The following is a 25,826-nucleotide window of genomic DNA, read 5'->3' on the forward strand; positions in this document are numbered from 1 at the left end:
TCAAAAGTTACTTTATTTATGTTGTTTTTATATGATCTGTAAGTTTCATCGATTAAAAGTGCTTATTTTTGAAATAATTTGGATTTAAAGTAAAATTTTTAAAAATTTTAATTTTGAATTTTTTTTTAAATAACTTAAAAAGTGTTAGAGATAGCAAAAAATTTAATCAATAAAAAAAGTCGGCTTTACTTTTCTGAATATTTTGTATTCTTTTGTTTTTCTGTAAGACAAAAATTGGTTAAGATTCGGAGTTTCTAAATTTGCATACACTCGTGATGAGTGAGTCGTTCAAGCCCTTTTAACTAGAGCTCTTTCAAAAATAAGCACTTTGAACCGATGAAACTTACAGATCATATGATCAATACATACGCGAGTAAAAAGCTTGTGAAGTGGTAACAATTAAGTTCATTTGATATGCTAATTAGGGAGTGATCTTCCCGATTTTTTACCAAAAAAAGGGACCAACTTTATTTTGAGCGTAACTTATTTACTTTTGATGCTAAATTTCTTTTTTTTTTTTAAACAAAAATAAGCATTTTTTAAACACTTTAAAGAACTTAAAATGAGTTTTCCCCAAATAAGTGCTTCGTTTTTTGGTTATGGCACGTTAAAATATTCGATTTGGAATTTGACGAATATCAAACTTTTTTTCATTAGCTATAACTCTGCTTCTACTAGGATATATACACCATGTTTTTCACTTTTTTACGTGCTATATTTTTGTTAAGAACTTTATTTTCGACCAAAGACTTACTTTTTGAGTTATTTGCGAAAAACCGTATGAAAACGTGGTTATTTTGTAGGAAAATTAACATATTCACTCGCAAATAACTCGAAAAGCATTAACTTGGTGAAAAAACTTTATAGAACAAAAGTTGCTTAGAATTAGTCATTTTATCTATTTCCGGACTTATTTCGAACATATATTTTTCACCCCCAAAAAGGGGTGAAACTCACCCCTAAGGCAAAAGCACACATTGGCACAATATCACTTTTTCTTTGACTTGTTAGCTATGTGTATGCTAAATTTTATGTCAATCCAATCGGTTCTTTAAAATTTAGAGGTTTTGCAATATTTTACCTTTAAAGAACATACTATAATAACTTGGGACCTTGAACCGATAGCAGTTCTGTTTTTATTTCAGTCGACCTCATGACTTTCTCTAATACAAGGTTAAAAAGTAGTGGAGGTAACGCATCACCCTGAGTCCACTGTTGATTTCAAAGCTGTCAGCCAGTTTATTATTTACAATGTATGATTTTGATGTTTGCTTGACACACATGACTTTCCCACACGTGAGGACAGCTGAGCGGGGGACGACGGTAGTTATAAGTTATAAGGGGTATATAAGTCGCGGTTTTTATTTTTTTTGTGACGCTCTTGATCGAGATAGTGCACCAAAATTTGGGAATAAGAGGGTCATGACGTAATTAAGCAAAATCTCCAGGGGCGGACAGCTCCGTGGGGGACAAAGAGATGGCGGACAGGGGTCAATATGCAAATTATAAGGGGTGAAACTCGCGGTTTTTTATTGTGACGCTTTCGATCGAGATAGTGCACCAAAATTTGGAAATTAGTAGGTCATGACGTAATTAAGCAAAATCTCCAGGGCAGGACAGCTCCGAATTTTTTATATGTATGCTATCGTGAGAAAAGTGAATAATGTTATGTAAATTATTTACAAAATACACAAAGTTACCAACAAGTATAATAACGAATATTTTGTATATACATTAACAGGTCTTCGTTTGCTGTTACCGTTCTGCAGCTTCGTAGACGTTTTTGAATACGTTCCTTCGGCGAGAGTTACCAGGAGATGCCACTACTATGATCCTGAAGACAATCCTTCCTGCACATTTGGCGTGTGGCATCCTTTGGCAGCAGAGAAGTTATTGGCCCTGTATATTAATACAGCAGACGATAAAGCAGTATTTCAAACTGGATATATACGAATTTTAGGCTCAAAAATGGCAAAATGCCCCTGAATATTGTAAATAGTAACGTTTAAATTTTTTTCCTTATCCATTGAGTAGATTGATTATTAGATAACTAAAAATAAAAAAGTACCGTTTGTCAGAAATTTTTAATATTAAAAAATAAACAAATTTCCTAAAAAAAAGAAGTGGGGAACTGTTTTTGTAATTGATGTATTACATTAACATCAAAATATCCAAAAGGATTACCATTCAAAACTTTTTCGGTCTTATCATAATATATATCGCTCATTTACCAGAACAACGTGATATCACAAAAAGTACAATTTTACAGGAGAGCACTTTTTATGTTTCAAAAAATCATAAACTGGTAATGACTAACTTAAATTGCTTGAAATTGTAATTGGAGTATAGATTAACTATTAGCTCTGAATAAAATTAATCATTTTACCTAGATTTTCTCAATATACTTATAGGATTAAGACATGCAAAAAAAATTAACATATATATCACATTCTTTCTGAAAATATAGAAAGAAAGTAATGCAATAAATTGACTTGTAACATTGTAGATGATAAAATTTTCTGGTTTTAGGTAACTTAAATAAATAAAACACATGGTTATTATTTATATGTTTATTGAAAGTTATAAAATATTTGAAAATAAATTGTGATAATCATCATTCATGAATATTCTTTGAACACCAGAAGTAAAAAATTGCTGTAAATGAACAATTAAGTAGATAATAGTATGATGAGTATTAAGTAATTAAGTCAACTTTCGGTATTGCTTTTGAAACTCTCTAACTCCATTCTTTATAAAAAGACTAACTTTTCAATCTAATGGCATATAAAACAGCATAATGCTACTCTACATCCCACCAGACTGAAAACAATGGGAACCTTCTCTGGTAACACCTCCGAAGCTTCTACAATTTGCAAGCCATAACGGATGCTGAGTCTAAGGAAGATAAGGGCATTTTACAATTTATAATTCACGTCCCATCTGCTCAGCATAGTAAAGTTCCAAAGAGAATGGAATCCATTCTTAATGTTTTCATCTAACTTCTATGATTTCCATGGTACAAACCCTTATGGAAGAAATATTAATATTTTTATTCTTTTTCTAGAGCTGTTTCGATTGGACGGTTGTTAATACTGAATGTGTTTTTAAAAATACTCTGGTTTTCACACCAGACCCAGTTAAAAATAGGCATTATTAATTTTACGCTTTGGAACAACACATCCATGAGAGTCAACTTTGACATAACGATATTTTGGGACAACTGTTTCGACGTTGTTACGACTTTGTTTCGACGCTAAGAATATGGACAATAATTATTGTTTTTCAATGTCCTCCAGAGCCCAGTATTGTGCTAAAAGTTGTTGCAGCTGACTCACTGTGATTTACTTGACATTTGAATGTGCAGGTATCTTTGCATGGTGACTTTAAAGAGCATTCCAGAAAAATTTTACTGGATTTTGAGAATTGGTATGCTTTTCCACTGTTTCTTAATATTTATCACAACATTTTTCTTCCATTCACTTTTCTGTTTTATTATCTTCTTTTCCTTTGTCGTTCCTGTTTCAGCGATTACTCTCGACTCATGCTGCGTAGTAGTTACACTTTTCTCTACGTTAGTTGAATGTACATTTTTTAAGTTGTCCTGTAACGTTTTATCTTGGTAAGTATCTTTGTATGTCAATATAAGTAAGTATAAGTGTCAATAGTAATCGATGTAGAAGGAGGAATTTCTGTGTACTTTGTCGAATATAGAATGTTATCACAGCAGTTTTCAATATCATCTTACTTTCAGTCTTACGTTCTGGCTCTTCTAGTTCAGAATTGGGATCATTGACAGAATCATCACTATCTACAAAATAAAAAAAATATGTAGACCAGTGAAAACAGTAAATCTACCTAATTGTTCTGCAATATAAAAAAACTAATAACAAACTATACTTTATTCACAATCAAGATGCACTAGAAATAAACAAACCAAGTCACGTTAACTGTTACAAGAAGCACTCCTGAATCATGATTTACAATGTATATACATTATAAATCCCAAATGATGATTTACAAAGTTTATAAATTGTAAATCATGATTCGGGACTTCGGGAGTGCTCCTTGTAACAGTTAACGTGTCTTGGTTTGTTTATTTGTAGTACTCTTGATTGCGATTGTTGTATAACTTTGCTAATAAAGGACTTACCTTCGTGGAATAACGAGATATTCTTTGTAGAACTACTTAACTACTTACAGTTACTTACTTAAATACTTACTAGTATGATCTACTTAAGGAATTGCTGCTACTTGCCGATTCGCAGCGATAATGTTTTCTGGGATTAACGACATTAATTATTTACAAAATATTAAATTTATATCAATAGCCAATAATAAAACTTATAAAATTCTCATTTACCAAAAACATTATCAAAATCAGAATTATTGTTTAGTATTGACAACCTCATTACCTGACGATCCAGCAACAGCACAATTATGTATTTTCTAATGATAACTTGAATATTTTCTTAGTCTGCGATCTCATCTGCAAAAATAACTCTCATTGTGAATTTTTATTAGTATGTATAACGTGATATACTGACATAGTAGACTGTGAGATAATATAATTTTTCTGGAAAAAGTTCACAACAACAAATAATCAAAACAAAAATATCCAGTTTATCATCAACACTGGTTCTTCTTGTGATATTACCTATAAAAAATAATATTTTTACAACAAGAACGTGATATCAATGATAAGACTACTTCACATGTTACTGATTTTTTTCTGGATTACCGGGTCAAATACCTTTGCTACATTTTAGAAATAAAATTAAACATTAGATTGTAGCTTACCTTTGTAATAACAGGGTGGTATAGTCGTGATGTCACGTTGTTTGTGAAAACAGAGAGCACTTTACCCTACGCCAAACAGATCACAACTAATATGTCACACTATTGAAAATAACGAGGTGTCCAAAAGAAACAACGCTACAAGATGAGTTGTCACATCATTTCTGTCTCTGTCCCTCCAAAGCACACTTTACTTTTATGTTAAAGATACCACGTTTTTGCAGTATATAGAATGAAATACGGCGGATTTATTTAACAGATACGGATAATACAAAAATCAGATATTTTGAAATATCACGTTGTTCTGGTAAATGAGCGATATTAGTCCAGGCGAGATCTGCCGAAAAGCAGAACATAATGGACATTTTCCAAGGTAGTCTATTACTTTGCTGAAAAAATCTGAAAAAAATCTAAAATTTTTGCTTTTTGGTCCCATATTTTTACCTATAACTCAAGGGATATTGTTCCTACACAAATAAAAATTATACAAGGTAAAAGTTTCGTTTTTCAATTTTAAATACTAAGGGAAAGTGGGGAATGGTGCGCAGCGGGTAATCGTGCGCTGCATTGTATTTCAAATTCCGTGGATGATTTTAAGAACTCAACAAGTCCTACACTTTTGGATGATCTGGTGAACGGTTGACGCCATTATCTTCAGTCGAATGTTGTACGTGGACTAAGTGAGATCCGATTATTCACCATAGCAAGAATTCTTTTAGTTTTTCTGCTCCAAAAATTAAGACGCTAAGTTCGTAGGTTTTATTAAGTTGCTTTGAGCTTACTATTGATTTAAATCATGTTGTTTTCCGTACATTTTGGTGCATCTGTTGGTTTATATGGTTTAGTATTTTTTTGTTTGTGACGACGTTTGCTATTTAAGGCGTCTTCTTCTTATGGTGCCTATCCGTTATGGATGTTGGACACTAACATGGCTATTCTGACTTTGTTGACTGCTGCCCTGAAAAGTCCGGTAGTGGTTAAGTTAAACCATTTTCGCAGGTTATGCAGCCAGGATATTCTTCTTCGTCCTGGACCTCTTTTCCCATGCACTTTACCTTGAAGTATGGTCCGAAGTAGGTCATATCGTTGTTCATTGCGCCTTACATGGCCCAGGTATTCCAGTTTGCGACGTTTTATGGTTACGACTAGTTCGCGCTCTTTACCCATTCTATGTAGAACTTCTTCGTTGGTAACTCTGTCTATCCAGGAAATCCTCAAAATGCGTCTATAGCAACACATCTCAAATGCTTCGAGTCTCTTAAGTGATGCTTCAGTTAAGGTCCATGACTCCACGCCATATAAAAGAACGGAGAATACGTAGCACTTTAGTAAACGAATTTTTATTTCCAATTTTATATCGTGGCTGTTAAAGATTTTTTTCATTTTGACGAAGGCTGATCTTGCCTTCTCGATCCTTATCTTAATAAACGTCGATTGGTCCCACTGTTCATTTAAGTTTGCACCCAAATAACAAAATTTGGTGATTTGTGTTATAGGTTGTTGGTTAACTAGTAATTGACCAGGTGGTATCCTATTTTTGCTTATAACCATGTATTTGGTTTTTTTAATGTTAAAATCAATCCCAAACCTGCTACTTACTTCTGCCACCCTGGAGACAAGTGTCTGCAGATCTTCAAGACTGTCTGCAAAAATGAGAGTATCATCAGCGTATCTTATGTTGTTCAATCGTTCTCCGTTTATGTTTATAAGTATTCCCTCGTCTATGTCCGTTAGCGCTAGGTTCATAATGTGCTCTGAATATGTATTGAACAATAATGGGGACAATATACATCCCTGTCGCACACCTCTTTTTATCTTTATGTCGTCTGTTAACTGATCCCCTACTCTAACAGCTGCAGTTTGTTTGTAATAGATATTGTTTATTATACGGCGATCTCTGATGTCTAGACCAATTGAATTTAATATTTTCATCAGTTCGTCATGTTTTATTCTATCGAACGCTTTCTGGTAATCAACAAAACACACATAAATATCACAATTCACGTCTCTACATCTTTGAAAGGGAACTTGTATTGCAAAAAGTGCCTCTCGAGTACCCAATGCATCCCTGAAGCCGAATTGTGTGTTTGTCATGTGTTCTTCACACTTTTTATATATTCTTTTATGTATAATTTTTAAAAAAGTTTTCAGGAGATGGCTCATAAGGCTTATTATTCGATAATCTTCACATTTTTTGGCATTGGGTTTTTTAGGGATTGTTATAAAAGTTGATCTTAGCCACTGTTGGGGTATTTTTCCACTTTGGTATATTTTGTTGAAGATCAAGGTAAGTCTTTTTACTTCGTCTTTATCCATAATTTTCAAAAATTCTGAGTAGAACTCGTCTGGTCCTGCGGCTTTTCCCTCCTTAATGTTGTTTATAGCAGCGTCTACTTCCGCTTCGAGAATAGGTGGTCCGGTATCGTCATTTTTATTTTGTGTGATGGTGACATTCCTATCGTCTTCAAATGTTGTTGTCACATAGTTCATCTATGTTGTTTTTGTTTCTTCAATATCAACTATTGGATTTCCTTGAGCGTCTGTTAAGTGTCCCGGCCTTTTTGATTTATAGATGCGTGCTGCTTCTTTGATCTTTTTGTGAAGGTTGAAGGAATCGTGTTTACGTTCCAACATCTCGATTTCTTCACACTGTTCTTCCAGATTTCTGTTTTTAGCTTCTCTGACAGCTGTTTTTATCTCTTTGTCTAGAAACTGATATGCAAGGTAGTCTTTCCGCTTGGATTCTCTTCTTCTGTCCATCATCATTTAAGGCGTAAAGGGGGTAATAGTGCGCAGGATTGCGCATGATTCCCCCACAAACAATGAAGTGGTAAATAATAAAGTCACCATTTTCCTTTCCAGAGGCTATAAAACTACACTAGAAAATCTATGATTTTACATATACTAACGAAGATTTACAAAATCCTCTGTATGCAATTAGAAATGCCGACAAAAAATAAGGGAAACGATAAGAGCTTTCGACATTCAAGATCGACTTCAAGAAAAAGACGAATGGGTTTATGTACCTAGAGGAGCTACAAATGTAGGTTCTGTTTGTTGATAATGGAAGAACTATCATGGCCGTTTATTGCATGTGTGCTGGAGAGAATTATATTTCACTCATGTTGATCTATCACGAGTTAAACCAGAAATTAAAAGAAAATCTCGAACAATCGAAAAATCTTACAAGCTTACCAATGAAGATAAAATTGGAGAATGCCAAGAAAAGATGATTAAGGGACATGAATCTCAAGAGAAAGGAGAAACAGAAAGCAGCAAGAAAGGCAACTGTTGAAAAATGATTTGTTAAAAAATCGCTAGATATCTCGCCAGACAGAAAAAACTTGAAGGCAAACAAAACAAGAAGAGAGTGCAAAAGGAGCTAACACCTGAGTAGTCTGATGTAACAGACACTGATTTGTCAGATATTATCGATGAAGACAAATTATATGATATCAAATTAAGTTGCATTCCACCACCAGAAAACCAGCTGCACCTAGGGACATGTTGTATTTGCTGGAAAACAGAAAAGAACAATATTTAAAGAATTTTATAAAAACATTATTCAGTGCGCACCATTTACCAATCCGTGCGCACGATTACCCTCATGGATGGGGAATCGTGCGCAAAGGCACTTCTTTCGTTTTTTAATATTCTGCTTTAGTACTTTGTATTTCTCTAAAACCTATTTTAAATATTAAACGTAGAATAATTAGAGCTTACTGTAACATACTAGCTAGCCGTTATGATAGATTTAAAGAATTTACAACACAATCGATTTCTGCTTAAGTGCGCACCATTCCCCCACTTTCCCTTATTTGGTAGGGGAGTTCCCTTATTTTATGGTAGGGGAGCTCAAGCGGGCATTTTTGCAGTTACTCGAGCGCGTCTGATTATTACATGGGGAGAAACCTTGTATCCTGAAAATGTACAATGTACCTCTACCATATATTGGCTCTTAATGCAGGGGAGTGCGTTAAATATTTAAAAAATCTGACGATTTAAGCGGGGCGTAAAGAAATTGGTGAGTCTCAAAGTTTCACAAGAAAAAAGCGAATATTTCGCGAAATTAATGGCAGATCGAAATACTAAAAAATACGTGCTCAATATTTTTCAAAAATTTATCGAATGATACCAAACACGACTTCTCACGGAGTGGGGTGGAGCGTAAATTTAAAATTTTAAATACGAATACCGCGAAATGAACATCAGATCGAAAAACTAAAAAATACACTTATTCAATATTTTTGAAAAATCTATCGAATGGCACCAAACACGACCCCCCACGGGGGTGGGGTGGGGGGATACTTGAAAATCTTAGATGGGAGCCTCCATTTTTTATTGCAGATTTGGATTCCTTGCGTAAAAATAAGTAATTTTATTCGAGGCATTTTTTCGAATTATGGATAGATGGTGCTATAATCTAAAAAAACGATTTTTGGAAATGGAAAATTAAATTAAAAATGAAAAGTTCCCACTAAAATGGAAAACTCTACTTAACTTTTTTTGGTTTTAGGACCTACTCTTCACAACCCAATAGGTCCCCATAACGCTCGAGTGACTATGCACATTTAGCATACTGTGCTCCCCTACCATTAGCTAGATATTGAATATTTAATGTTTATTTTTTAAAACAGAATCTGCAAAAAAGTGTAAAAAGTGGAGTTTTTCCTTAAAATTTTTTTGACCCCTTAATATAAAATATTTTTAACGACAATTAGAAATATTCTGACAAATTTGTATTTTTCTATAAAAACACGTTCAAAAATTGACGGTTACTCAAAATACACGATATTATAGTATTCATTGATAGCGTAATAGCATAATAATAATTATAATAGCAATAAAACCGTTCAAAATAATACATAATGAAAAATATTCTTATATTTATATTTTAAGTATCAGTAATGCATGCCAATTCCGTGTAAACGTGTCTTATTATCCAATAGTGCTTGTCTAAAGTGCGCCCTGCAATTTTTTTTAACCATAAACATAAAACACAAATCAATAAAAAATGGTTAATCAAAATAATAAATGCGTATATTTCTTTTATGAGGCTTAGTAACGAAATGATAATGGAAGTTATGTGCTATTTTGTAAAATCATTTTAAATCGGCTGATATGACAAGTAATATTTTTACTAAGATTTTCGTGTGATTTTGACATACCCCTTTCAGGCACACTTTTGATGAAAACCATCAATTATACGGGTTTGACGAACCGCCAGAAACCAGCCGCCTTAAATCAAAGAAATGGTTTATGAGAAACGTCAGCGTCGAACCACCCAAACTGTTCCCCCTACACCCAGAACCACCAAATGGAATGAACCTGGACTGGAGAACCTGGCGGCACTCAAACGCATACGCACCGGTGTTACTCCTGTAAAACAGAACCTCATTAAATGGAGTATAAAGACAGATAGATGGTAAAATCTTAAAAAATAAAAAAAAAAACAGTACGAACCTCATGAAATTGAACAGCAAGCAGGTTTTAGAGCTGGAAGATCTTGCGACACCACATATTTACCCTAACACAACTTAATGAAAAGAAAGTTGCAAGAAGCCAGGAAATACATATTTTATTTGTGGATCTCACAAAAGCATATGACACAATTCCTGTGAGAAAGCTGTGGCAGTCTCTTGAACGATCTTCCTTAAATAACACGATCATCGCCGCGGCCAAACAACTATACAATAAAGCCATATCAAAAATCAAACTAAACAACACCTTATCAGAAGAATTTCCAGTAACAAAAGGATTACGACAAGGATGCTGCCTCTCCCCAGTAGTATTTAAGATCTATAAGCACTAAAATACTGGAGCAGATCTTGTTCAGGGAATGCGGGAACACTGGAACAGGGGAAGCTTTAATTGTGAAACAGTTTAAAAATTTGGAACGTCAGATTACGAAAACGTCCCATGTATTTTGTCGGACAGAACATCCAATTGACTTTCATTAAATTCTCATGCAAAAATCAGACTGCTAATACTAACCAACATGATTTCTGTCATTTGACATGTTCTTCGTGTTCCACTCATTAAAATGCCCAGCTGGTGATAAACACCAGTCTGATTTTTGCATGAGAGTTTAATGAAATGGTAACAAATCAATTTGAAGTTCTGTCTGACAAAATACATACATGGAACGTTTTCGTAGTCTGACGTTACAAGTTTTTAACCTGTTTCACAATTAAAACTTTCCCTGTTTCAGTTTCCCATTCATCAAAATTTGTCCGACTAGACATCGTTAAGCTATTAGCAAATTTTCTGCTTACTGTTAATCAACTTTTTTTTGGTACGCGGGTTCCAGGTCTAGTAGTAAAGTTTGAGAATAAAAGTCATATATAGGTACATACATAAAGCTGATTGTAGAATGGTTTATCCAAATTAGTTTAAATAGATAGTAGTTCCTATAAATAAGTCCAATCGTGTGTTTAAGAGTAACCGTTAATTTGAATGTAAATACAAAGACTAAAACCAACGAATAAAGTTAAGAGAATGGCATTAGTACGTTTTTAAGCGATAATTGGCTGAGCATCGAATAATAGTATGTAATGTTAAAAATTTGAAAAACAAATAAATGTGCCTGTTCATAGATATTTTTATAAATTAATATTTGAACGAACATTAGACTAGTAGAAACTATTTTTGTTGGTATTATAATTAAAAATTTCCATTTTTCTATAGGAGCTCTGCAAGGGTGTAGGATCCACTGAGAGGATCAGTTCTACTCCATAGTCTTTGCTGGCTATTTCTAAAATTCTCCATTTTATAGTATCGAGGCTATCAGGAATATAGTTCACAAGAATATTTTTCATCTGCTAGTCTAAGGGCCGGTTGTTCGAACGCTAATCAACAATGATCACTATCAAATATTTAATTACTGTCACCAAAACTGTCAATGTCAACTTTTATTGGGTTGCTGAAAACATAATTGATTAAAATTATGAGATTAGTTAATCAATTAACATAACAATTATTAACATAATTGATTAAGTAATTTCATATTATGTTTTCAGGAACCCAAACAAAGTTGACATTGACAGTTGGTGACAGTAATTAAATATTTGATAATGATCATTGTTGATTAGCTTTCGAACAATGATCACTATCAAATATTTAATTACTGTCACCAACTGTCAATGTCAACTTTGGTTGTGTTGCTGAAAACATAATTGATTATAATTATGAGATTAGTTAATCAATTAACATAACAATTATTAACATAATTGATTAACTAATTTCATAATTGTAATCAATAATTATGTTTTCAGCAACCCAATCAAAGTTGACATTGACAGTTGTGACAGTAATTAAATATTTGATAATGATCATTTTTGATTAGCGTTCGAACAACCGGCCCTAAGCTTTGTCTGTGCCTTTAAAGTCATCGTCACTTTTTTTCAGAATTATCTCTTTATGGCTAATATGTGTTCCACTGAAAAGAAATATCTGGATTGTTTTAAGGCTTCGAGATAGTTTTATTACTTTTATGGCATTTACCTCCCATTCGTATGATGACTTATTTTCGCCGGTTTTTGTCCACCAGTTCCAACACCTTTCTTCCTTGATTGGATTTCTAGGATGTTTTCCTCAGACTGATTCTCTTGGTTCCTTTGTCTTTTTGTTCAAACTGTTCTATTTATTTTTTAACCAGGAGGAGTAAACTAAAAAGACAGATTCACACCCAAGAAAGTCACTAGAATAATAACCAAATACATCTTTTTTGGTTGATCATGTCGGCACTCAACGGTAATCCATAAATGTTATATTAAATTAATACGTCGCTAAAGAGTTCCAAAAACAACTACTTTTTATATAAAAGCAGTATAAAAATTAAATGAATGACACAGAAAACACAAAAATGGTCGATATAACTGAATTAACCTATGAAATGTCACTAGTGTCAAAATTTGATAAATGTCATTTGTTTCAAAATTTTATAACAGTGGAGTAAACTTGCCTGCGGTTGGACCAATTACAAACAAGCAATACAGCACGGTAAATTTGAATCACTCCTCTTGGTTAAAAAACAAACGTTTTTCTGACTTCTAGGCCTAAGCTAGACTCTAATAGTAGGCTTACTCTCTTGTCTTCTTTCGGTCTTTGTTAAGCTTCTTTGGCGTTTTTCTGATTACAGGAACTACTTTCTAGTATCTGCTCTTTATCTTTAACCTTCCGCAACTAACATAGGTTTTCTGAACACACTGGTCAACATGGAAAAATGAACAGACACTCTGATGGGTGTTCTTAACTAATTTTGGGTCGCTGAACTTGAATATGACCTCCGTTTTTTTCCATCACCCTTCATTTTTCCGCTCCCCTCTATTCTTGCCAAAATAGTGGTGAAATAGGTAAATTTCGTTTAATTTGCTCATTTCGCCGCGATAAATGCCAACTTATAGATTAAAATTACAGTAAAATAATGATTAAGATTATGCCCAACGATAAACATAATAGGGGATCCGAGGGGGCGAAAAAAGGGGAAGAAAGGGGTATTTTTCTGAAAAAAACGTAAAAAATCAGCATTTTTGAGTATTTTTTTTTTGGAAAAAAAGCGACATTACAGGTCTTTTGCCATTTTTTACAACTTCCCACTACCCTTTGCACCTTTCTGTCTCTCTTTTTCACCCCCCTTCTCTCTTTTACACTACTTGAATTCGCAAGCAAGCACCTGTCAGTTGCAGTGAGCGTGTTGTTCGAGACAGACTGTCTCGAAGTTTTTAAAAGTGAGGTGTTTGCGTTTAGCACACGTGTTTTTTTTTCTGTGCTTCAAGTACATTTCGTTGTAAAGTTTTTGGACTTACAATGCCGCGTTTTTGTAAGAATGATGTGAATTCTTTCTGTTATATTTGTGGAGAAGTAACTTTTAAGAATCAAAGGAGACCTTTAAATAAGATGGTTCGAAAAGCTTATGAGCATTATTTCGGTTGCAAAGTCGGGGATCAAGACAAGCCATGGGCCCCAAAATTATGTTGCAATAGTTGTTACACTAACTTAAGTTCGTGGTTACGTGGGAAATCACGTCCGATGTCCTTCGCTGTACCAATGGTCTGGCGTGAGCCCACTTCTCATGCCGAGGACTGTTATTTTTGTATGACGAAAATATCTGGATTTTCGCGAAAATCGAAACGTACCATCACTTATCCGAATATCCCTTCGGCAATTAGACCCGTGGAACATAGTAATATGCTGCCTGTTCCCATACCACCCGTAAACTACACCCTAGATGATGAAGAATCAGCAACTGAACAGAATGCGTCACCACTGGAAGAGGAGACCTCACATGGGAGCCAAGATGGAGACTACACGCCTAACGGTTCGAACGAACCACAACTTTTTACTCAGGAGGAATTGAACGACTTAGTTCGCGATTTAGACCTGCCTAAAATAAAAGCTGAGCTTCTTGGTTCACGACTTCAGCAGAAAAATCTCCTGCAGAAAGATGTCAATATTACGTTTTTCAGAAAAAGAAATTCCGCCTTCATTTCTTTTTTCTCGCGAGATGATGATGAAGATTTAATTAGCTGTAACAACATTGCAGGACTAATGACTGAGCTAAAAATACCATACGTATCTGAAAACTGGAGGCTTTTCATTGATTCCTCAAAAACTAGTTTAAAAGCGGTTTTACTTAATAATGGAAATGATCTACCATCGGTCCCTGTTGCCTATGCAACCAGTATGAAGGAAACATATGACAATCTAAGAAAAATTTTGGAAAAAATTAGTTACGATCATCATCAATGGAATGTTTGTGCTGACCTCAAAGTAGTGGCAATATTAACTGGATTGCAAGCTGGATACACTAAATTTTGTTGCTTTCTTTGTGAATGGGACAGCCGTGCTAAAGATCAACATTATGTGCGAAAAGACTGGCCCTTGCGCGTGAATGATATTCCCGGTTGTAAAAACATCGCTTTTGGTGCCTTAGTAGACAAAAAAAAAATCATTATACCTCCACTTCACATTAAGCTGGGCCTTTTTAAACAATTCGTTAAGGCTCTAAATAGGGATGGTAAAGGATTCTTATACCTGAAGCAAAAATTTCCGCATATAAGTATGCCAAAATCAAAGAAGGCGTATTTGTGGGACCCCAGATTAAACAGTTATTTGATGACGATGCTTTCTCCAACAGTTTGTCAAGAAAAGAGAAAAGAGCCTGGGAGTCTTTTGTTTTTGTTTGTCGCAATGTTCTTGGAAACAAAAGGTCAGATGACTATCAACAACGAATTGATGAGCTACTTAAATCTTACAAGGCTTTAGGTTGCAATATGTCATTGAAAGTCCATTTTCTCCACTCCCACCTGAGTTTTTTCCCGGAAAATTGTGGAGCCGTTTCGGACGAGCATGGTGAAAGATTTCATCAGCAGATTGCCCAAATGGAGAAGAGATACGCTGGAAAATGGAACCCTAGTATGTTGGCGGACTACTGTTGGACTCAAATTCGAGAAACACCGGAGGACGCTTACAAAAGGAGAAAAATTTCCAAGTAGATGCAGGTATGTTTTTTTTTCAGACTTTTTGATTGCTTAGCCTTATGATTAATTTCAATACTTTTTCTCCCCCTCCACCTTGTCTAATCATATTTTTGTCATAATTCTCAGATACAATCAAAACCACATAAGAGTTTGTTTCAAATAAATAGGTAACTTCTTTTTTTTTGTACATCCACATTTATGTTTTTTTTTTCTTGTTGAAGAACGAGGGGGCTTTAAGGGGGGGAGGGTGAAAAAGAGAGATATGATGATGCAAGGCGGTTCAAGAGGGGTATTGGGAAGGTGTAAAAAATGGCAAAAGGCCTGTAATGTCGCTTTTTTTCCAAAAAAAATACTGAAAAATGCTGATTTTTTACGTTTTTTTCAGAAAAATACCCCTTTCTTCCCCTTTTTTCGCCCCCTCGGATCCCCAATTATGTTTATCGTTGGGCATAATCTTAATCATTATTTTACTGTAATTTTAATCTATAAGTTGGCATTTATCGCGGCGAAATGAGCAAATTAAACGAAATTTACCTATTTCACCACTATTTTGGCAAGAATAGGGGGGAGCGGAAAAATGGAGGGTGATGGAAAAAAACGGAGGTCATATTCGAGTTCAGCGACCCAAAATTAGTAAAGAACACCCATCAGAGTGTCTGTTCATTTTTTTTAAATTTTTTTTGTTGACCAGTGACATTAAAGCTAACATCCTTCTCAGATAACGACATAAAGAAATGTTTCCATTGACACACTTTCAAGTGTAGGGTTGTGTTTACTGCTTGAAGGAGTGAAATTAAACAAGATTGATACCTATTTTTAATTTATTAGGCCTCTTAAACATGACAAAATACCAAAGAAAATAAAAACAAGTTCAAAAAGAAAAACAAGCTCAATTTTTCCACTGCCATTATTTTGTACCTAACTTCGCCTTTTACTTCTGGCAATTGGACTTGTTAGCATGTTGCTTCGTTAATATAAATATTTTTTTAATCGAATATGTCACGTCCAACATCGATCTCTGAGGAAAATTTTTATATAAAATTGCCGATAATTGCATAATCATTTGACACTAAAGACTCAGCTTCAACTTCAACAATAAAAACAGGCACCTGAATAAGCCAGCTACTGATGGCGGCGAAGATACATAACGAGCAATTTGGATATAATCGTAAAAACTCTAAGTGGTCCGTCTCACAGACCCAGTGTTAGTCACGGAAGGTTAATAAATATCCTGAAACAGCAAAGACCCTAGCAACTACCGTACAATTACGTTGCTGAGCACAACTCTTAAACCCTTAACAAAAATACTTGCCAATAAAATAAATGAAGAATACACAATTAGTGAGGAACAACAAGGTTTTCGTAAATATAGGTCCACAATAGACGCCATATTCATAGCCAGACAAATTGCTGCGAAAGCACTGGAATATATTGTCCTTTTCATGATCATTTTTCAGTGCGTAACAAATGATAGGAAAAAGGGTAAGTCCGTGATAATACACATTTATGACATTTATTCTAACATGACATTTTAGTTAAATCTGACAGTTGTCACATTTTATTTTCAATTTGGAATAAAAACAAATCAAATGTGTTTCTTGCATTTATAAAATGGTATTTTCATTGATTTGTATAGTCTTATAAATTATACAGATTATATTTGTAATATTATTATCTAATTAAAAAAAATTATTTTTTTATTATGGCGCCATCTATCGACAACAACTAGAATAACCACCGAACTAGAATAATTACCAAAGTAATCACCGACGTGCCTTTTTTTTCTGTCACATACAATTTAATGCGTTAGAAAGAAATCGAAAAACTGTGACGCACTGAAAGATGATCACGAGAAAAAGAATAATACACCTGCATTTATGTGCTTTACAGATCTGACTAAGGCCTTCGATTGTGTAAGATTGGAAGATGTGCTAAGATTGCTAAAGAAGAAAAATCAGCCCAACAAGATGATAAGGATAATTTAAAGACATTAATACGAAGAACAAAACCAGAATAAAAGTCGAGAATGAACTAACATCGGAAGTAGAAATGAACTCGGGAATCAGACAAGGGGATAGCTTGAGCCCATTGCTTTTTAATTTAGTCATGGACAAAATCATAGAAAACATTAAAGGTACTGGAAAAGGATATAAGATGACGGAAAAACAAATAAAAATCCTCTGTTATGCTGACGACGCAATCTTAATCTCCGATAACGAGGATAACCTACAGCGAATGGCACAAACTTTCAATACAGTGGCGAAGAACTATAATATGAAAATATCAACAGCCAAGATAAAATCCCTGGTAGTGTCAAGGGAACCCATAAGATGCAAATTAGTAATTAACAACGAACTAATTGAACAAGTCTCGAGATTCCAATATCTGGAAATCGACATTTGTAGTTATGGAGATGTTAAAGAGAGCGTCCGAAAGCAAGCAAATAAAGCCAATTACGTGTCACGATGTCTGAGGGTTGTCATCTGGAGAAACAAAGATATGAGGCTGGAAGGGAAAGTACGCATATACAAATCATGTGTAAGACCGATCATGACGTACGCGATAGAAACAAGATGTAACACTGCAGAAACCAAGAGGATACTGAGAACATCAGAAATGACAACTTTGAGGTCAATAACTGGGAAAACACAGAGACAGAATACCGAACGACAGAATAAGAGATCTCTGTAACATACAAGATATAGTACGGTAGGGAAGACAGAGACGACGAGAGTGGAATCAGCATGTGACGAGAATGGACAGCGAGAGAATAGCGCGTATAGCCAGGGATTCGAAGCCAAGGCAAGAGACCAATAGGAAGGCCCTTTAAAAGGTGGCGAGATAGCTGGCAGTCTACATCACAGCTACGAATACAAGCTCAAAATCGGTAAGGAACAGGCCAAGAGGCCTATTATAAAAAGAAGAAAGAAAGAAAGAAGAAGAAGAAACGGGCTACAGTTTAATAGTTTTCTGGTTTTTATCAATGAAGCTGTTGTTCCTCTCCCTTATCTGTTTGCTTTAATTGTTCTTAGTTCCGTGCTCTCAACTGGAAATTTTTCTGTGGTCTCTATTCACTTCGTTGGTCTATCAAAGCAAGGTTCTTACTTCGTTAAGTACTTCCTCATCACCCACCGATATGGTATATACAGAGGATCCAACTCCATATCTTAGTCCCACTGTCAACGTCAAGGTCTGACTGCTACTTGGAGGGATGTTCACTGCTAAGAATCAGTCGTCTGTTATCCCCTTTGATCATAAGAAGAGTCAACAGTTAATTAAAATGTGAACCCAGCAGTCCTAAATACAAAAGACCCCAGAACCAAAACCCAGACTCGGCACATATTCAAGAAGCAACCCCAGATTGTAGAATACCTCTTCATATACATATACAACCACTCTTTAAATTCAAGTTCAGAAAACTGTTTTTTAAATATTATTTTTAGGTTTTGGGCCCACACTTAAAAAAATTTATTACCTCCCTTTTTTTATTCAGTTATTCATATCGAGTCGGAAAACTTTTCTAGTATGGACAATTTTCGGGAGGTGGGGGGCGTTTCGTAAATATAGAGAGTTCTTATTTGGTGCGTCCGACAACTGAAATACGTACCCTTAAAAAATTTTCGGACAGTATTACAAGTAAATTGTAAATAGTTTTATCAAACAATCCTGCAAAAATCAGCCTTGAGTGTATAAATTTTATGACTTGCTAGAGGGTATGAAGGTACAGCGGAGCCCCGATAAGTCGGTCCCGATAACCCGGAAGTCCGGCTAACCCGGACCGATTTTCATCAGACAAACATTTCAACAATAAAAATGTATGTATTATGTTAAAACATTTTATCTGTAGCCGCTTCTGGAATGTCTTAAAAATATCGCATTTCATTGATAAAATGCGCATATCCCACCGATCTTCGCTTCGACCATAATACAATATTTGAGAGATAATGGGTATTTGTGTAATTTGACCCACTTTGAACTATCCGATAGTAAAAATGACTCAAGGCGGCGGCGGCAGAGCGACATTCATTACCTCGGGCTATGGAAAACAACAGGCACCTGTTATTCCTTTATTTATTTCCAACTGTCTTAACATTGTTTAAAAAAGACTAAAAGACTATTTAAAAAATTCTTTTTTAAACAATGGTCTTTTAAAAAATGAAAGAGCCACTGTTATTAAATAACATAACATCGTTCCGATGGCAGAGGAAATTGACACAACCGAAACTGAGTTTTTTTACCTAGAAATGAACAATACGTCCAGGGCGGATCTGTTTTGAGATGGACGTTGAGAGGTGACTCAAATTTTTTTGCAGAAATTGCTTGAAAATAGCTCAAATAATAATATCTAAGTTATCCTCCCACTCAAAATGGTCCGGAACATTGTTTAAATAATCAAAATGTCAAAATATGAAAGGAAAAATTCGATTTTTTATTGGTTTTTTGATTATAACTTTAAAACTATTCATTTCTGAGAAAAGTTGTACTGACATAAAAGTTGCGTAATTAAATTTCCTACAATATAGAATTGGTTGAAAATTTAAAAAATAGTCACCCTTGTTGCAAAATAGCAATAATTGCGAAAAAAAAAACATACAAAAACAAGTATTCGTATTTTACGTTTTTCAACCATTTATGCTACACTTAGGACCTTCATATTTTACCCAGAAAAACTTTATGATATAGTAAAATAGCATTATAAATTTCATTAAGATCGGTTTAATAGATTTTGCAAAATAAATTTTGCAATCCAGCTTTCGCAAAAAAATTCATTTTTTTAAAATGCTGCAGGACTGAAAATAAAGCAGATAGCAAGTTGAATTTTTGTTTGCTTATAGAAGTGTACTGTACGTTTCCTTTGCAATTTGCAAAATTAAAATCGATTAATTACCACGGCGTCAGGAAATTTTTTAAATAAACATTAATTTTTGGTGCTACGCGCAGAACAGCGGTGTAGAATTCACACAAGTTGATTTCCACCAAAATTTCTTCCAATCTTTATCTAATATATTATTTTCTTACTCTATATTTTGTTGTACTTTAATATTTTAATTCCACAAAAATCAAACTAATTTTATTATTGTTTGTGAAATATTGTTTAAACAATTGCATATGTTTAAAAATAATAAAAATTTATTTTATAAGTTAAAATATATCAACAAAGAAAGTTTTTGCTAAAAAAAGTGTTATTTCAAAGGATAGAGTATGTGTTTTTATTTTGCAATAAACAAATTGATTTATTTATATCGAAATATAATAAAAATTAAAATGTATCAATCATTATCAAAGGTCATTGGAATGCCCAATCAGAGCAAACTATTCGCTGTCCTGCGCGTAGCACCAATAATTAATGTTTATTTAAAAAAATTCCTGGCGCCGTGGTAGTTAACAGATTTTAGTTTTGCAAATTGCAAATGAAAGGTACAGTACACTTCTATAAGCAAAAAAAAAAAATTTCAACTTGCTATCTGCTTTATTTTCAGTCCTGTAACATTTTGAAAAAATGATTTTTTTTTGCAAAAGCAGGATTGCAAAATTTATTTTGCAAAATCTATTTAACCAATCTTAATTAAATTTACAGTATTGTTTTACTGTTTCATAAAGTTTCTGTGAATGAAATATGAAGGTCCTAAGTGTAGTATAAATGGTTGAAAAACGTAAAATGCGAATACTTGTTTTTGTATGGTTTTTTCGCAATTATTGCTATTTTGCAACAAGGGTGACTATTTTTTAAATTTTTAACCAATTCTATATTGTTGGAAATTTAATTACGCAACTTTTATGTCAGTACAAGTTTTCTCGGAAATGAATACTTTTAAAGTTATAATCAAAAAACGATGAAAAAAATCGAATTTTTCCTTCATTTTTTGACATTTTGATTATTTAAACAATGTTCCGGACCTTTTTGAGAGGGAGGATAACTCAAATATATTATTATTTGAGTTATTTTCAAGCAATTTCTGCAAAAAAATTTGAGTCACCTCTCAACGTCCAAATGTACTAATATTTTTACAGATGCGCCCTGGTCATAATACTGTCTATACTATACTCTATACAACTATAGGTAAGTTAGATGTGTACTGTGCATATACGAGTATATTTCATGTTATTTCAGTTATAACGGACTTTATCTATAAGTATACCGTATTTTATTAATTTTTACCATGCTCTCCGGCTAACCCGGATTTTTGATAACCCGGATCGGCCGCGGTCCCGATTAATCCGAGTTATCGAGGTTCCACTGTATATATTTTATGATGCGTGCGTCTCCCCACCTATGGGGGGCGCACTATAGGGTCGTAAATGATGACTTTTTGCAGGATTGTTTGATAAAAATACTTACAATTTACTGGTAATATTGTCCGACAAATTTTTAAGGGTACTCCAGTTGTCGAACGCACCAAAACCTCTATATTTACGAAACGCCCCCCTCTCGAAAACTTTAACTCGACATGAATGACTAAATAAAAAAAAAGTAAAAAAAGATTTTTGCTTGCTTTCGATTCAGAGGGATACACAATCCCGGGACAGCTGTTTCTACCTTATAGGCTTCCTCGGCAGAGCAGCGTGCACACCTCTGAAGCGAGAATCAGCTAGCCCATCTACTTAAGGAAAATTTCAAAAGTGCACGCTGCTCTGCCGAGGAAGCATACAGGTTGTTAGTAAATAAGTATGAAAAATTTTAAGGGCTAATTCTACATGAAAAATTAATGCCAGTTTGCTCTATAAACATATGTCCGCAAATGCTTAGTTTCGGAGATACGGGGTGTTGAAATTTTTATTTCAAACTGCCAATTTATTTATTGCTCTAAGACCAGTTGAGCTATGAAAATGAAATTTGGTGAGTTTTAGGAGGTAGTTATTACGAATTTTATGACATACAATTAAGAATTTTGTATTCATCATTGGCGCGCCTACGGGCAATGGTCTGAATTATTTTAAAGAAAAAAATAGTACGCCGCTGAGATATTTCGAATTAGAAATTATTTTTAAATTCCACGTCTAATTTATGATAAAAAACCTTTCTTGCCTTTTTTTCATATGATGCACCGTTTTTATACAGAAAAATAAAACATCTTGGCGCGTATTTTTCATTTCTTAATACATCATCAAGAACTATCCAATATAATAATACTAAACTAGAACAATAACAGAAAATATTACTAATACCATTTCAACTAGGTGCAAAGCTGCAAGAAATATTTAAAATGATCTCCTTTACAGGTAACAGAAGAATTTTATATTCATCATTGGCGCGTACGGGTAATGGTCTGAATTTTTTGAAGAAAAAAATAGTACGTCACTGAGATATGTCAAACTAAAGATCATTTTTGATTTCCTCGTTCAATTGACGACAAAAAATCTTTCTTGCAGTTTTTTCATATGCGGCGCCGTTTTTATGCAAAAAAATTAAACATCTTAACGTTTACAAAGTATTTGAACTAATTTTCTATGCATATGGAAACTACCTCAAATATTTGGTAAGCGTTAAGAAGTTTTATTTTTTTTTTTGTATAAAAACGGCGCCTCGTATGAAAAAAAGGAAAGAAAGATTTTTTGTCGTAAATTGAACGAGGAATTCAAAAATGATTTTTAGTTTGACATACCTCAGTGGCGTACTATTTTTTTCTTCAAAAAATTCAGACCATTACCCGTACGCGCGCCAATGATGAATATAAAATTCTTCTGTTATCTGTAAAGGAGATTATTTTAAACATTTCTTGCAGCTTTGCACCTAGTTGAAATCTTATTAGTAATATTTTCTGTTATTGTTCTAGTTTAGTATTATTATATTGGATAGTTCTTGATGATGTATTAAGAAATGAAAAATACGCGCCAAGATGTTTTATTTTTCTGCATAAAAACGGTGCATCATATGAAAAAAAGGCGAGAAAGGTTTTTTATCATAAATTAGACGTGGAATTTAAAAATAATTTTTAATTCGAAATATCTCAGTGGCGTACTATTTTTTTCTTTAAAAAAATTCAGACCATTGCCCGTAGGCGCGCCAATGATGAATACAAAATTCTAAATTGTATGTCAAAAAATTCGTAATAACTACCTCCTAACATTCACCAAATTTAATTTTCATAGCTCAACTGGTCTTAGAGCAATAAATAAATTGGCAGTTTGAAATAAAAATTTCAACACCCCGTATCTCCGAAACTAAGCATTTGCGGACATATTTTTATAGAGCAAACTGGTATTAATTTTTCATGTAGAATTAGCCCTTAGAATTTTTCATACTTATTTACTAACACTCTGTATAAGGAGATGTCGCTGAATTGTCCCAATGGGGATTTCAATGACCTTTTTAAAATTGCCCTTAAATAGATGGGCTAGCTGGTTTTCACTTCAGAGGTGTGCACGCTGCTCTGCTGAGGAAGCCTATAGGACAGAAACAGCTGTTCAGGGATTGTTTATTACTCTGAATCGAAAGCAAGCAAAAACCATCTTTTACTTTTCTATCTATACTCAGATTTGAGTACTAAGGGCCATTCCACGAACAAACGCCTGTTTTGGATTACTTCGACAACGAATATATTACTGTGCAACATAAGAAGAACGAAAGTAAATGGCGCTAATAATTATTCCAATAAACAACAATGTAATTTGCAATTTACTTTCGTTCTTCTTATTTTGCACAGTAAAATATTCGTGGTCGAAGTAATCCAAAACAGGCGTATGTTCGTGGAATAGAGTATAGGAAGTTTTTTCTGTCCTTTTCCTAGACGAATGAAAACGGAATGTGACTGCATATAGTAGAGTCCTTTTTGTTTTCTATATTCGTCGTCTGCTGTCTTATAAATTGTAAAAGTCGCAGATTAAGGATGCACCAGAAAGAACTTCCAATAAGAAAAGTTTCAGATTTAAATAACTATTTACAATTTTAATTTTTATTATAATGGTGAATTCTTAATCTGAGACTTTTCAGTTTGTGTAAGAGATGTCGCTGAATTGCGTCCCAATGGGGATTTCAATGATCTTTGATATTTCCCTTAAATAGATGGGCTAGCTGGTTTTCATGAGAAACAGCGAAAGATATGGACTACTGCAACTAATCTTGCAAGGAAAAGTGGAGGGAAAAAGCTGACCAGGAAGGCGAAGGATTTCCTGGCTAAAGAATCTACGCACATGGTTCAACACAACAACCAGAAGTCTTTTTAGAGCAGCAGTGTGCAAAGTACAGATTGCCATGATGGTCGCCAACATCCGAATCGGATAGGTACTACAAGAAGAAGAAGAAGCTGGTTTTCGCTTCAAAGGTGTGCACGCTGCTCTGCTGAGGAAGCCTATAGGACAGAAACAGCTGTTCAGGGATTGTGTATCCCTCTGAATCGAAAGCAAGCAAAAACCATCTTTTACTTTTCTATCTTTACTCAGATTTGAGTACTAGGAAGTTTATTTCTGTCCTTTTCCTAGACGAATGAAAACGGAATGTGACTGCATATAGTAGAGTCCTTTTTGTTTTCTATATTCGTCGTCTGCTGACTTATAAATTGTAAAAGTCGCAGATTAAGGATGTACCAGAAAGAACTTCCAACAAGAATAGTTTCAGATTTAAATAACTATTTACCATTTTTATTTGTATTATAATGGTGAATTCTGCATCTGAGACTTTTTAGTTTGTTTGTTAAGGTACTAGTACACTTTAGAAGACCAAAAATAATCATTTTTTTCAAGAATTTTTTTCTCAGAACCTTTATTAAAAATGAACATAAAACATTTTACATATTAATATCTAACTCTTAGAGAGTACAAAAAATATATCTTTTTTCATTTATGCATGTGCACTATTATTGTAGAGGGCGCAAAAGTCGAGGCCTCGGAAATAATGGCGGACAGTTAAACTCAGAATTGGGATATCTAAAACAAAAAAATCGAACTGCATTTAAAAATGGAAGGTTTCTTACGTGACAATTTACCACAATTTGACCAAAAAATAAAAAATAAATATTTTTTAACCATGAAAAACGGAAGAAAAACGGGAGATTTTTCACAAATTTATTTTTTTCAAATTTCCGTAAAACGGGGAATTTTTCACTAACGGTGGTAAATTGTCACGTAAGAGACCTTCCTTTTTCAAATGCCATACGATTTTTTTGTTTCAGATATCCCAATCCTGAGATTAACTGTCCGCCATCGGAACTACTTTTTTTCGAGGCCTCGACTTTGGCGCCCTCTACAATATCAGTGTACGTGCATAAATGAAAAAAAAAAGATATATTTTTGGATTCTCTAAGAGTTAGATATTAATATGTAAGAAGTTTTATGTTTGTTTTAAGTTCCTTTCGTCATGTAAATCAAATATTAAACAGTATTGTTCATACAAATCTTTATTAGCAATTAAGAAGCTACAACTTATAAGTTACATGACGGAATGACGTTACGTCGCTGACATGTGTCTGTCGTTGGTCTTCTTCTTTTACATCCTAAACATAATATATTACACGTTCCCTTTTTTTAACTAAAATATATGACTTGCTTCCGTACAGTCATGATGTGAACTTGTCAGATAGAGCTCATTGGTACCTCGGGCGAAAAACATTGGAT

At 34.0% G+C, this 25,826-nt stretch overlaps 2 protein-coding genes across 3 annotated transcripts in view; one reads left to right on the forward strand and one right to left on the reverse strand.

Moving 5' to 3' along the window:
* Positions 1 to 2,081, forward strand: part of LOC114325912 (beta-galactoside alpha-2,6-sialyltransferase 1) — a 58,742-nt gene extending 56,661 nt beyond the window's left edge. For both annotated transcript variants that reach the window (XM_050649092.1, XM_028274061.2), the window contains exon 5: positions 1,742 to 2,081. In XM_050649092.1, the coding sequence (XP_050505049.1) occupies positions 1,742 to 1,986 (245 nt within the window). In that variant the 3' untranslated portion in view covers positions 1,987 to 2,081. The remainder of the gene's footprint in view (positions 1 to 1,741) is intronic.
* The window catches only part of LOC114325913 (transmembrane protein 43 homolog), a 94,910-nt gene that overhangs the window by 48,901 nt on the left and 20,183 nt on the right, over positions 1 to 25,826 (reverse strand). The window lies entirely within an intron of this gene.

This window comes from Diabrotica virgifera, chromosome 4 (assembly GCF_917563875.1).
Source record: "Diabrotica virgifera virgifera chromosome 4, PGI_DIABVI_V3a".
Taxonomy (NCBI): domain Eukaryota; kingdom Metazoa; phylum Arthropoda; class Insecta; order Coleoptera; family Chrysomelidae; genus Diabrotica; species Diabrotica virgifera.